General features: G+C 49.5%; 5 protein-coding genes across 5 annotated transcripts; 3 read left to right on the forward strand and 2 right to left on the reverse strand.

Annotated features, from left to right (window-relative positions):
- Positions 1 to 990: 990 nt before the first annotated feature.
- VTN77DRAFT_1456 (uncharacterized protein) lies at positions 991 to 2636 on the forward strand (the record flags this gene model as incomplete). Its single annotated transcript, XM_069417189.1, has 4 exons — positions 991 to 1209; positions 1278 to 1755; positions 1821 to 2025; positions 2114 to 2636. 4 exons carry the CDS (start codon positions 991 to 993, stop codon positions 2634 to 2636), a joined length of 1425 nt encoding a protein of 474 aa, XP_069279945.1.
- Positions 2637 to 2914: 278 nt separating this feature from the next.
- VTN77DRAFT_1457 (uncharacterized protein) lies at positions 2915 to 5898 on the reverse strand (the record flags this gene model as incomplete). Its single annotated transcript, XM_069417190.1, has 8 exons — positions 2915 to 3723; positions 3777 to 4099; positions 4164 to 4541; positions 4602 to 4622; positions 4678 to 4880; positions 4934 to 5553; positions 5619 to 5699; positions 5766 to 5898. The coding sequence occupies 8 exons, from the start codon at positions 5896 to 5898 to the stop codon at positions 2915 to 2917; spliced, it is 2568 nt and encodes an 855-aa protein (XP_069279946.1).
- A 1819-nt stretch (positions 5899 to 7717) lies between these two features.
- On the forward strand, positions 7718 to 8198 carry VTN77DRAFT_1458 (uncharacterized protein; the record flags this gene model as incomplete). Its single annotated transcript, XM_069417191.1, has 2 exons — positions 7718 to 7733; positions 7984 to 8198. The coding sequence occupies 2 exons, from the start codon at positions 7718 to 7720 to the stop codon at positions 8196 to 8198; spliced, it is 231 nt and encodes a 76-aa protein (XP_069279947.1).
- Positions 8199 to 9809: 1611 nt separating this feature from the next.
- On the forward strand, positions 9810 to 11433 carry VTN77DRAFT_1459 (uncharacterized protein; the record flags this gene model as incomplete). Its single annotated transcript, XM_069417192.1, has 4 exons — positions 9810 to 9948; positions 10040 to 10115; positions 10180 to 10346; positions 10418 to 11433. 4 exons carry the CDS (start codon positions 9810 to 9812, stop codon positions 11431 to 11433), a joined length of 1398 nt encoding a protein of 465 aa, XP_069279948.1.
- Positions 11434 to 11748: 315 nt separating this feature from the next.
- On the reverse strand, positions 11749 to 13182 carry VTN77DRAFT_1460 (uncharacterized protein; the record flags this gene model as incomplete). The annotated part of the gene is made up of 1 exon (XM_069417194.1): positions 11749 to 13182. The coding sequence occupies one exon, from the start codon at positions 13180 to 13182 to the stop codon at positions 11749 to 11751; it is 1434 nt and encodes a 477-aa protein (XP_069279949.1).
- Positions 13183 to 13530: the final 348 nt, after the last annotated feature.

The following is a 13530-nucleotide window of genomic DNA, read 5'->3' on the forward strand; positions in this document are numbered from 1 at the left end:
TCCAATACTAAGCCCGCCGTCGAGGTGGTCGAGGATGTGAATCGGAATTGATATAGGGTTAGGAGGACTATTACGTAGATAGTACTAGTGTGGAATGACACCAAGCTGTATTAAACAGAAATGCTCTACTCAATATATTTGACAGTAACAATCCATAGTACTGTAACATGACCAGGCATTGTAGTCTGACTTGCTGCAGTTAATAGAACCAGAATTTAGTAGTGATAAACAACAACGATTCCATTATTCTTTGTTTGATTATTTTCCATTTTAGACAATATATCATCATAACCGTACCTAAAAACTCTTCCTGGCTACTATTTATTCTAAATAAAATAAATAGAAAAAAGTGTTGGCGGACGTGATACCTAGTTCAGATTCACCAAGAAGCTGGTTCCATGGTGCCTCTTTTTGACCGAGTCTGCAACAAAAATAAAAATAAAAATAAAAAATAAAAATCTACAATGCCAACAACAATAAGGAGGATGATCAGCAAACATAGAATATCACATCGATTGCACTTGGAAAAAAAACGTTGGTGTCTTGAACAGCTCCATGCAGATGCACCAGCCCAGCTGATCACATTATGCTTTCAGTGAAAATTATTCTTTCCCAAGCATGGTAATTAGCCCCTCTCGCAATTCCTCCAAACACATGCACGGTACTACTGCACACTACATCCAGTGCTCCTTGCCCAAATTGTTGTGCCGGACGTCGGGCGATCGCTCGGCCGGACATCAGCCCGTGCCGTGCATGCTGCGGGGGGAGTGCTCCGTACAGTACGGAGGTCCGCGGAGGGTTGCATTAGAATCGTCGACTCCGGGGCAATGTCCGCTGTCCCCGCGGGGATCCAGGGGAGGTGGCGCCGCCAAGGATCGTTTATATCTAGTATCATTTATAGATAGATTTCTATACTACGAGGTACTGATATCGCATTTACTGGGCTAATCATAATCAACTGGATTTTTTTTTGTCAGGGGGATATAGACCATGGCTTTGATAGATCACTCTTCTCCAGAGTCCAACACATTCAGTTCTATCGGGGGTCTCACCAAAGCTACCTCTTACGACAGTGCCAATGGCAACATCCCCCTCGCAATGGAAAAGGAAGAGCCAGGGCCCCGGATAGACGTTCAACTCCAAGAACTATACGCAGAGAGTCGGGCTGCCAAGATTTGGAGAGTCGCGACGGAGTTGCTCAAACAGGATGTAAGAGAGCATCTTAATCCATTGTTCTCCCTTTATTTGGTGCTGTTTTCGTGGCTGAATTATGGCAGGCCAGTCTTGCGCGCTTCCCCGAATTCGTCTCCTCGACCGGCGACAACGCAGGAAGATACTCAACCAGGGAAGCCAAGTTCTGGACATGCGGCTTCTTCCCAGGCAGTCTCTACGCACTGCTAGAGCGATGTGTGAAGTTCCCCAGATCCCTCCCCTCGCCAGGAATTACCGACAGAAGACTACTGCATGACAAACTCCTGCAGCTCTGCCGCAGTTGGTCAGCCCCTCTCCACGGCATGGCCACACGGCAAGACACACACGACCTGGGCTTCATCATCATGCCGGCGTTGCGCCTGGACTGGGAGCTGACCGGGAACCGGCAGAGTCTGGACTCCATGCTCACGGCGGCTGAGAGTCTGGCGTCGCGCTTCGACGAGCGAGTCTGTGCGATTCGCAGCTGGGATCAGTCGTTCAGCAAGCGGTATAGCATTACCGACAAGGAGGAGAATTTCCTCGTTATTATCGACAGCATGTGCAGTAAGCGAAATTCCCCCGTCGGTGGTCGATAAGCTTGAACGAACCGACTAATTGATGGACGGTAGATTTGGACCTGCTGTTCTACGCTGGCCATCACAGCTCCAACCAGCGACTGATCGATATCGCAACTGCCCATGCACACAAAGTCCTCCAGTCGATCGTCAGGGAAGACTACTCGACCTTCCACGTCTGCAACTTTGACCCCAAAACGGGAGCCATCCAGAGGCGGTATACACACCAGGGGTACAAGGACGACTCGACGTGGAGCAGGTAGGATTACCCCCACGACAGAAATATATAGCTGTGTGCTATCTTCCTCATCAATCGAAACTGCCTACTGACTTCGGATGACTCGCAGAGGCCAAGCCTGGGCAATCCTCGGCTTCACGCAAACCTACATCTGGACCAAGGACCCCACATTCCTACACGTAGCGACATCGCTGGCAAACTACTTCCTCAACCGCCTCTCGACCGCGTCACATACACATCCGTACGTCCCGCCGTGGGATTTCGATGATTCTACCACAAGTCCTCCGCTGCGGGATACTTCTGCTGGGATGATCGCCGCGAATGGGCTGGTCCTGCTACATCAGGCGCTGGCGCTGCAGGACAATTCAAAATCGCCTTACCTGGACACAGCAATCCGCATCGCGAAAGAAACGATCGATCTCTCGCTTGCGCGTGACACTGCAAGTTTTACTGTGGATGGAGACGGCAAAATACAAGTCGGTGGGGACGTTACCTGGGATTCGATCCTGAAAAACGCAACGGCGAATAATAATGAGTTTGCCATTATGCGGTACTGTGATCATGGGCTGGTGTATGCGGACTATTACTTTTTGGAGTTGGGGAATAAGTTGTTGCGGATGGGGTTGGTATAATTTGTAAACTTTGTCGCAAACTAGACTCAGTGAATGTCGGTATCTATCCAATTTCATAATACATTAGGAAGGAATAGGGTATAGATGTGGAAATTATAAAATCGAGATTATATGGGGAATGAATACCTTGTGAAAGCCAGACAAAACATAGTATAACCTCACAGGCTGTTTGCTTACTCTAGAGGCGCTTAATCCAGTAGTAGTTCACATACCCACGTACATACAAGAATACGAAACAGGGCAGAGGATAGACCAACCGTCCGCTATTTAGTCACCAGTTACATTTCAGCAAGACTCCCCCAATAGCTATTATAGCTCATGCTCAAATCAAACGCGAAATCAGTCCCATCAAGTGTGATCACGCGATCGAGTTCTGAGAACTGTTGGCCAAGCAGCACGTTCGACATCATAGTCAGTTCATCTTCTGTCGTGTTCTTGTCGCCACCGCAACCATCGATGTTTTGCCGGTTATTGTTATTTTCCGGGCCTGTAGGATGGTCTCGGCGCGACGTCTCGACGTTGGTTGTTGGTATATTGTGGTTGGCTGGCGAAGACAGATGAGAGACTATTCCCGCTGGATCTTGTTGATGTGTTGGATGGACGATCGACGCATCTGCGTTTCTGGGAGAAATAGAGTTATACAAGGACCCCTCTGCATGAGCATTGCAAAGAGTGCCGAGATTCGGACCTGGAAATGCGTTTTCAAAGCCCCTCGATGAGGAAGAGCCGGGATCAACTGGATACCCCTGGGCTACTGTCGAAGGACCTGCATTATCAACACTATACGGTGCAGATGCCGACTCGCGTAATTCTGGGACATGAAAGGAATGGTCACGGGAAGCATTCACATTGAGATCAGACGTGAGGTCATAATCGAAGAGTTCCTCAGCTCGAAGGTCAGGTTCACTCATACACTTTGCGTGAAGAGCCTGCAGGAGCGACGCGTATCTCGCAGCAATATCCTGTCTTTGATCAGCCTGGGTCTGATCAGACAAAAAGCCCTGCCATCGGCGAGACATATCCTGTAGACTCTCCACAAGTTTGAAAAATTCCTGAGCCAAGGCCGTGCCGTGGAATTTCCAGTGGACTACTGGAATTAGTCCGCGACTCTGCAAAATCAGTTGACGACTGACAACTCACCAAGCAGCACCCTCGCAGCGACAAACGCGCAAAACGCAAACTGCGCCGTCACAATCTCCGATGAATTGGTGTACTTGAGGTACTTCTGCGAAATCGACGAGGTCTCAATGGCTGCCAGCTGGCAGGTCTCGGCACTGCAGGAGCTGGGCAGTTTGACGATCTCGCTGAGTTCAGCTGGTGGATAGGCGATGTGTTGGTGGAGCAGGATCATAGACGTGTTGTGCGTGATGTGCGCGAGTGTCAGGTTCGGGTCCATCTTGACGACTGTTTCATCGCGCGAGACGTTGGAGTCTTTCCATTTCGGCGGGAGGAAGAGTTTCCAGCTAGCAGTAACAGTCAGTTACGCATTCCTCAGCAGGATCCAGAAGAGAAAGTTCAGAGACATACTGTACCAGCCGCAGATCGAGCTCCTTGAACCTCGTGAGCCAGCTTCCCACTTCCTGCCGGTTCCGAAAGTTGACAGGCTGCTGTAAGAAAAACGAGGTGACCTGGCTCAGCGACTCAGTTGCCTCAATCCGGTATGCAAAGGCCCCTACGTTCGACGAGTTGGACGCAGGGGAGGTTTCGCTCATTTTGCTGCTTGGAATGGCATCCGGGGAAGTTTGCGGTGAGCGCTGGATATAAGTAATGGGGTTGCCAATCTTGGCCGCGGATTTGTCCCAGATGCCAAAATACGGCGTTATTGCTCGTTCGCCTCGTGCCCAGATTTTACCATCGCATGGCAGGCGACGGCGGACGTCGTCGGATGTGAGGCTGGTACTCCATCTGAATTGAACAAACAATGATCAGCGGGTTGCATATTGACGTGTTAGGGCTACCACTTACCCGGTCGTTATGGAACATAGTCTGCCGACTATTGTCAGAAGGACTCAAAATAGACCATTGACATCGAAAAACCTACCTATCAAGCAGAAACACATTCCAAAATACTCTTCTCCGCTCTTCTGCTTCCGCCCAGCTGCGTGAGTCTTCCAGCAAGGTCAGCGGCCGCAGGAATGCGTGTTGCGGTTTCTCATCAGCCTCGATGGTAAGTTGCAGATACTCGACCGTTCTCGTCAAGGACCCGATAATCGGCCACGCGCTGGTCAGGTTGCCTTCGCCCATCTATATATATTCTTTAGCATGATGGCAACGTAACCAGCGAGGTGCAGCCTTACATGGTAGGAAGCAACAATGATCAGCGCCTGCAGATTTTCCACCGACAGATCGGCCATTGCATTCCTCATCACGACGTCGCGAGAGATGCGAATCTGACGGTCTCTGTCTTCGGCTGTGATACCCAGCCTCTCAAGCGGGACATGTCGCATTGTCGCGCATATCATGGCATGGACGAGCACTTCCATCTTCTTCGCTTCTCCGTGATTCTCGAGTCGAGCTTCGAAAGTTGGCTGGTGCACACAAGGCAGCCAGGGATGGATCTTTGAGAAGTACGTCCCGAATATCGCTTCCAGGATATGCGGAGAAGGCGGCGATGTACTGCTATCATCGGAAGACGTAGTCATCGGGTCATCCCCTGTTCTCCGCTTCTTTACCTGAGGTTCTGCTGGTGCGGAGAATCCACGTGCAGAATTCAATGATATTTGTCTCTGACAATGCCACGGCGCCGCTCCTGATGGAGTATCGGGATTGCCATTCCTGTCACCTCCAATACCATTGACTGAGTTTGCAATGAGCAGCGCCGCATGGTAGACGCATCCTCGTGCCTCGCCTCCTGCTGCTGCTGGCGACCTGGCTTGGCCATCGCCATTGCCATTGAGTAGGATTCTCTCCAAAACTTCTGCAGAGCTCATCAAAATGCCATTCACTAATAAATGATAGAGAGTATATAGTCTAGGGCCGTACCTAACCGTCTATTCAGACTCTCTACCGCACCGCTTTTCAGCCCGGGCTTCTGCTTCTTCCTGTCATAGACACATGGGCAGGCTTCGTCGGATTAGTTCGTTAGTCCAGAGAAACATCGCTCGAAATGGCCACAGTGTCTTCACTCACATAGTCTCGAGCACTGCGAGCAGGAAGGCGTTTCGCGGGAGCATCTCAATTTCCGTCTGCGACAGGATTGACATGCTGGGATCTCCTCCCCCGTGGCCACAGGGGATTCCCGCTGCTCTCGCCGTCTGTACATGATGACCCGTTAAATTAATAAATCTCAGGACGACATCCAAGCGGCACGTCGTATCATCGACTGAGAGAGATGCTTCCCTAGAGGCGCGTTTCTTCCATTGGGTTAAAGCAGAGAAGAGGGTATTGACTGTAACGGTGTGTCAGAGTGAGTAGCAATGCGTGGTCTGAGAAGCAGCCATGCCTGATTGATATTAATCCCATGTAGGTAGTAAAATAGCGGTAGTAACTGAGTCTCGAATCACAACTCAGTTTTCCCGCCAGCAGCGCCAGCACTAACTGTAACAGAACGCGGGGTTGCAGCAGCCAAGATGCACTTATTACCAGACAAGAGGCCCCCACGGGGAAGTCAATGGTGATTGCGAATAGTTGAGGTATTGCGGAGAGAATAGGTGACTTTAGGTGATATTTCCATGAAATAGACATCTAATAATGGTTACATAATCACGCAGTTAGGAACTGTAAAACCTTTTTTTTTCCTAAAAAAAAAAGCATTGGATTATATATAATTAAGATTCAGGGGAAATACTCTGTACAGTTGATTGCGGGAGAAACAGTCGGGTCTATTTTATTTCACTGTTTTTACTGGCGACTAAAAAAAAATAAATAAATAAATTAACACAAGCCTTTCAGGGATCTGTCGACCATATGACGCAACCCCGAATTATAGATGGGGGTTGAAATCTATTAGACCAAGATAGATAGTTTTCCAAGTACGTTCAGGAAAGTAGAAACAAAGATCCATCTTCGAAGAGGAATGCTGTGGAGGGATTGTACATGTAAACTCGTACGGTTCAGTGATTGGGAAGCAAAAAGAGGACCGACCTTTACATTTTGTTGTCTTCTCTTTTCGTTTTTCGAGTTTTTTTTTTCCATTCATAATAACAGTAGGTGATGAAGAGAGCTAAAGGGAAAACTATCTAGGGAGTCTGTGAGCTGTCTATGGAGCCAGGAATTATCCACGAGAATTAATGAAGGTGATGGAAAACCACCAAATATAAACGGTTTTCAGTATACAAAAAGCCCATCTTTCTGTTCATTTCGAATCTTTCTTACTCCTAAGAAGTTGACCAAAACAGATAGCGAGGCAAGAAAGTACACTAGGTCTTTCAAGTACAACAAGTCTATTCTTAGTTATATGAGAGCTTGACTAGCAAATATATAGCCACATTCTCTTACTACAAGTATCTATTAGAAAGGGGTTAAATAGGATCCATATGATGATAATTTACTATGGGGCTATATCATCGAACAAATATAATTCAGATGGTCAAGCTTCATGGTCCATTGTTGGCGTAAACGCCTAACACCGACTAACTAAACCCACGAACAGCTCAGGCAGTTAGGTTTTAAGGTTACGGTTACTGCACTGTGCGGACAATAATCAATTTTAATTGATTAATAATGGCAATGAGGCTCTCAGCCTTGCTTTCACTCTGATTGATCCACTCCTGGACAGACACGTCACTCATTCAATTTATCTCGCCCATACAATGCTACAATAAGTAGGCAGACACTGTGTCTTTCTCCAGATTCAGCCTTGCAGAGAAGAAGGTACTTAAGGGTGGAAAGACTCCGTGCTAGGTCCTCCAAACTTACTTGTGTCAGTTTCCTTGCAGGGATAGCTCTTGACTGCTCACTCAGTTTTCAAAGGGACATGTTGACAACACAAAGGGCAATTTTTGTCGCTTAGCTTGTCTTGTTTGTTTCAATCATGGCGCAAAAAAAAAAAAAAGGGCAGCTCCAAGAAGAAAGGCCTGGGCAGTGCAGTAAGCAGATACCATCTGGAACAGAAACTTGGCGACGATTGCTATCGGCTGGGAATGCAGGTCTTGCAGTGTAAGTGAGCGAGATGACGATATCAGTCTTTAGTGGAAGAAAAGAAAGAACTGCTGAGTTCAAGAATCTCACGCAGCCGAGAGCATCCCTATTGAAAAAGCGGAGGACATCTCCAAGAGGTCCTTTGATGCAGCTGCTCGGTTCTATCAACAGTGCGTCTGCAGGCTTTTCTTTCACCACTGCCCCCCTTCTCGATATTCTTTCATCTAGTTTAGCTTTTGATTCTGACATTGATGTGTCTGCCTGCTAGGGCTGCTGAAGGGCGGTACAGCGTCAGTCAAGAGTTCTTCCCCCGAGTCAACTGATGGAGGCCATGTTGGCGCGACCTGCTACAACATGATGAGCATGAACACCGCTGACCAGATGCAGCGGAATGTCGATTCCATCATAGGAACCAGACAGAAGCCTGAGCGGAAGGATGCAGATCGAGATGCTGGTTCGAGTAGGGGGAAAAATAATAAATAATTGTTTGACGATCAGTTCCTCTGGAGCGCAAGTACCATAGTAGGTACAAAGGATAATAATATTATTATTATTATTTTGTGTTATATTCCTCTCAAAGGGGCAGATTGCAACTAAAGTCCAGACCTAAATTGGCCACATCTTGCTCTTCTACCTGACCAACAACTGGCGCCAGAGGGGTCGAAAGGCAAGTAGAGCCAGCAGTCATCGTCATTCGATAGTGAGCGTTACCATTACCATTGGATGGAAGTAGTCCCGTTAACGGCTCAGTGAAATCTCTTGATAGCTGCCGTCGCGACTTCACGTCGCTCAGATCTTGGGGGTATCTCACCAAAAACCACTTCCAGAATTCATTCTAACCATTTTCTCTCAAATATTCTTCTCCAATGTTTTTCGCCGTCAATATCTTATACATAACAATATACGGATTTGTTGTTCAGAAAATGCTCTAAGGGGGACTACAGAAGGGTATCGATAGTTAGTTCAGGAAGATGAGAAAAGGACAGACATGTCCATACACCAGGAAATACGCTCCTGTCAGGTCGAACAGCAGCACCCGTCTAATACACGACATCTCAAGCAACTTCCGCTTCCACCAGTCCCTCCGAGTGTCCATCTCCAGGATAGTAAACACCGACAACTTTCAGCCCGGCCTGGCTCAACAGGTCTCTCCACTGATTATCTGTCCTCTCTAGAGTCGCACACAGCGTCATCATGGTGAAATCCTGCGTGACCATCCATGTCCCAGCATGGCGCTGCGGTACGATCAGCTCGTCCACGAAGAGCTTCGAGTACCCCGGTTTCATAGTCTTGTTGACCCTCGAGCTTAATAACTGAGCCGGAAGAGCTTTATTATAGCATCCTGCCTGTAGGAATCCTGCCTATGGTCTCGCTTCGTTATTAATACTACGCAATTTAGGTTGTTATAATACTAGATATAGAATGTCTCCCAATGGTTAAAGCACATGATATACAGAGTACATGCATACACCTTTCAGTCTGTAAGCCTTTCATCAGTAATAAATATAAATTAGATACCCTTGAGTCCAACAGCTAAGATAGACAGGCCTGTGACGGGCTGGCTTCACATCCCGGCCCGTGGTACCTATATATGCAGCCTAAGGTAATATCTACAAGGGTAGATAACAACCAGAGGTTGAAATTGGATAGGAAAGAAAGAAATGAAAAAATGAAAAATGAAAAAAAAAACTCGATCGAGGGTATTTGCTCCCCTCCTATATAACCTGCCAAGATCACCTCATCTTATTAGTATCCCATTCATATCTATCCTCAACCTTCAATCCAATAGCCGGACGAAGAAGAAGAATAAGACGCTCTGCTCTCTTGACTAGCTCTTCGCCAAAAAGCTTGTTTTCCCCTGCCACCCTATTGATGTGACCAGCTTCATGAAGCTACTGTCCTATCACCACCGCCGATGTGATGTGATGTGGGGCTGAGCAACAAGGCTATGAAATGAGGCTGTGCGCGGGGCAGAAATGCCAGGAACCTGGATACCAGGTACAGAGTACCTAGGTCTCAACATGTGCTGTTTGTTCAGTAGCTATCTCCACTCCTCAGAGGTGTGGAGTTTCTGACAATTTTCCACGAGAGACGATGGACGCTATCAAGATGCAGTCTGATAGCCTCGAGTATGCGCTTTTCCTTTGCCGCGGCCATTCCTCGGGATCGACATGCGTTGTCTCGCATGCGTCCGGCGATGAAGAGGGGCAGATTATTGTTCTAGATGAAGCAGGTAGATACTCTCCAATTGCCCTACATAACCTCAATGCTTGCAATTGAATTAATGGATTAACTTAACATGCTAATGCTTTTGCTACATCAAGTAACGCCCAACTTCGAGGACCGGGTACGAAGCACTTCTCGTCGACCAGGCAAAGCAGATGCCAACGTGAGAGTTGTGTATGTCATCACATTATAGAGATGAGACGCCAGTTTGTTAAATCTCTGACTAACCTGACTCCAGCTTGCTGAGCTCCCAGGCAGGTGTCTTTATAGGAGACCTGCGTCAGACACAGGCACTGTTTGAGGAGTACTGGGCCATCAACATGCGAGATGTAGCGATGCTATCGTCACACCTCGTATCTAGCTATCATAGCAGAGCGGTCACTATTGACGGGGAGATGTGCCTGGGTTGGTGCCAACCCGCCATGAAAATGATCCAAATCGCAGCTAGTCGCAGCTAGACTCACGTGGTAATGCAGAAATATGCTACAACATCAGCGAGTCGCTATCGTATGTCGCCAACGAGATGGACCCGCTGGGGAGCAGCTTCAGTGTGAATTCGCATCGAGCACCCGACATGGTGCTGCAGCACAAATACGAGCCGCTCTACTTCCGGTACAACGTCGTCACCGGACAGACGACCTATATCCTGCTGGATGCTAAACGAGAGCGGCGCGAACTGTTGCACGCACTGGGAGAGGAGTTGTCATCGTGCTATGCGAATCTCCACCCCCTCGCGTTGCAGACAGTGATCCTGTTCCACGCGCTGTCCACGCGCACGGCCGAAATCGACAACCTGTTCCGCCGACTCCTCTGGATAGAGACGCAGCTGCAGCAGGGCTCCATCTTCGAGATCACCGACTCGGAGAAATTCGCCAAGTACATCCAGCTGCTGCACCGGATGTCGCGGACCCTTATCACACTGGAGCACAGCAACCAGCGCGACCAGTCGAATGTCGACCGTCTCCTACGGGATCACGCCCGACTGTGGAAGATGACTAGGATATATCCCGGTGCATTAAGGCATAGGATAGATAGCCGCTCCCACGAGCGTGTTCGCGACAATCTGCTCTGTCTCCGAGACTTCTGCCTCGACCGCGAGCGACAAATCCTGAACCTGCGGCGGCGAACACAGGACTTTATCACACTGCTGTACAACCTCATCACGGGGCACGACAGCGCGACCAACCTGCGGATTGCGGCGCAGAGCGCGCATATCGCCCATGAGTCGAAGAAGGACAGCACGTCGATGAAGATCATTGCCGCGGTGACGCTGTTCTACTGCCCCGCAACGTTCGTCTGCAGCCTGTTTGGGACAAATCTTGTTGCATTGAACACGAATGATGAGGAGCCGACGTTCGTTGTGTCCAAGATGTGGTGGTTGTACATCGTCTGTGCGGTTCCGCTGACGGTAGTGACGATGCTAGGGTTTGTCGTCTGGCGGCGATGGAGAGAGGGCAGGCGAGAACAGATTCCGGAGAAGTTCGATGTCTGAGCAAGCTATGAAGACGTATCCGCATTTTTTATTGTTCTCTGAAGAGCTCAGAAGCGGTACCATAGGGCAATGCTTCGGTACGTCCATGACTTGCCTGAATAATGTATATATAATTTGGGTATGACGACCTCGGAGACGGCTGGATCAAAGAATTCTACACAAGGGTTTATATGACGATCACACGCAATGTAATCTCTGAATACTGTCAAAGGTTGACACAAAAAGGTCATCATGTCAGAGAATTGTCTTGCTAACCATTTCATCCTCATGGTAGCTATTTGATTCTGGTCTACAAAGAAAGAAGCGACTGAACAGTCATAGCTTAGCACGAATAGAAGTCGACTTATCATATGCTGCACGAATCGCCTTCCAATGCTTGTCCTTCAACTGCAGGATACCAAAGGCCAGCTCAGCCCACTTGTCGTCCCACGGCGGCAACTCATACCCGTCTGTCCCCGGGGCTGGGGGACCGGCCAGCTCGCGCAGAAAGTCAAAATACTCTTTGAAATCTGGCTTGATCTCGTGGAACAAGGCCGAGGGACCCTTGTACTGCAGCCGCTTGACCTCCCACAGGTCCTGCTCCTGCGGACTGGGCAGGTCCTTCCCCCGTCCGGCAAAGTAGCGCGCCACGGCCACCGCTTGATATTCGTAGACACGGAAGCTGATGGCGGCGCGGACCTGCCCGATAATCGCCAGCGACGGATCGCCGATCTTGAAGATGTGCTGGTAGAAACCGGCGACGCGGTTGTTAGACGTGACGGGGTCGGGGGTGAGGAATGGGTACGACAGCTTGTAGCCGGTGGCAAAGATGACTTTGTCGACGTCGTCGACTTTGCTGCCATCCTCGAATTCCACATTGATTCCTGTCTCGGTCGTTTCGATATGTTTGATGACCGGCTTGATCTCGACGTTGGGGAGATCCCACGCGGCCTGCAACGCCTCATTCTTGCCGCGCTGAGACAGATAGAGAGGGCCCTTGACCAGGCCATGCAGATCGGCGATCAGATCGGCCGCGGAGACATTGCCCCCGACGACGATGACCTTCTTCTCGACATAGTCGTCCGGCGAGCGGAACTGCTTCGAGTGCTCAAAACGGGATGGATGAGCGCGAAAGGCGACATCCAGCCCCGACACGGACGGCACCAGAGGGACGCTATAATGTCCTGTCGCCACGATGACGGCGTCAAACTGCTCCTGCCACCAGTACTCCTGCGGCTGGCCGCGGCGCAGCTGACCCGAGCGACGGAGAGTCAGCGTCCATTTGTCGCCTTTCTTCTCAACCTTTTCGACAGTCGTGTTGAAGGAGACGAGATGCAGGTAGTCCTTGAACAGATCTTCCAGATACGCAGCCACCACACGAAACGGACGAGTGGGATTCGACCGCCCTAGCCGTTCAATCGACGCGGCGGAATTCTGCTCCGGAAAGGGCGTGTGTGTGAAGGCCATGACACTGGCGCCGACATTGCTGTCCAGCGCATCGTAGATGGCTGTCCGGGCTGTCGTGTCCTCGGGAAGGGGTGGAGTGAATTGGGGGAGCTCCGAAGGGATCTCTCTGCGTGTACTGTCTGGGGCATCAGGAGCTGGGAAGACGTCCGGAACAGGGTCATAGTGCCAGATGCCGCCGACGCGATCTCGTCGTTCGAAAACGCGGATTGTGTCGAATATTTTCTCTTGATGCAGAGCCCGGACGGCGGAGACGCCTGAGGGGCCGGTCCCGATGACCGCGATGCTTCGATATCGAGGGCCCATAGCTAACAAATGTACAATTAACAACGCTCTACTAGATAATAATAATATTTCTGGATGAAATTCTCCTCCAGTTATTATTCCGTCGCAGTGCTGCGCTCCTTTATACAGCAATATCACTTCTCCGCACCTGATTGCGTGAAGCAGCCCCACATTGTCGACATTCTCGCTGTAGCTGTCTAGTATCAAGATTAATTGCTCGCAAGGGTTGTGGTCTTGTTATTTACCTAACTAGGCACTGATATCGATATCTTTCGTCAAGGCAATTGGAGCGGATGAAGCGGGGTGTACCTGACGTGATCCGCGCGGTCTATGAGTCTGACCTGGCCCTAGTAGAGGAGTACATCTGAC

The sequence above is a fragment of the Rasamsonia byssochlamydoides genome, assembly GCF_041956645.1.
Source record: "Rasamsonia byssochlamydoides strain NRRL 3658 unplaced genomic scaffold VTN77scaffold_13, whole genome shotgun sequence".
In the NCBI taxonomy this organism is placed as follows: domain Eukaryota; kingdom Fungi; phylum Ascomycota; class Eurotiomycetes; order Eurotiales; family Trichocomaceae; genus Rasamsonia; species Rasamsonia byssochlamydoides.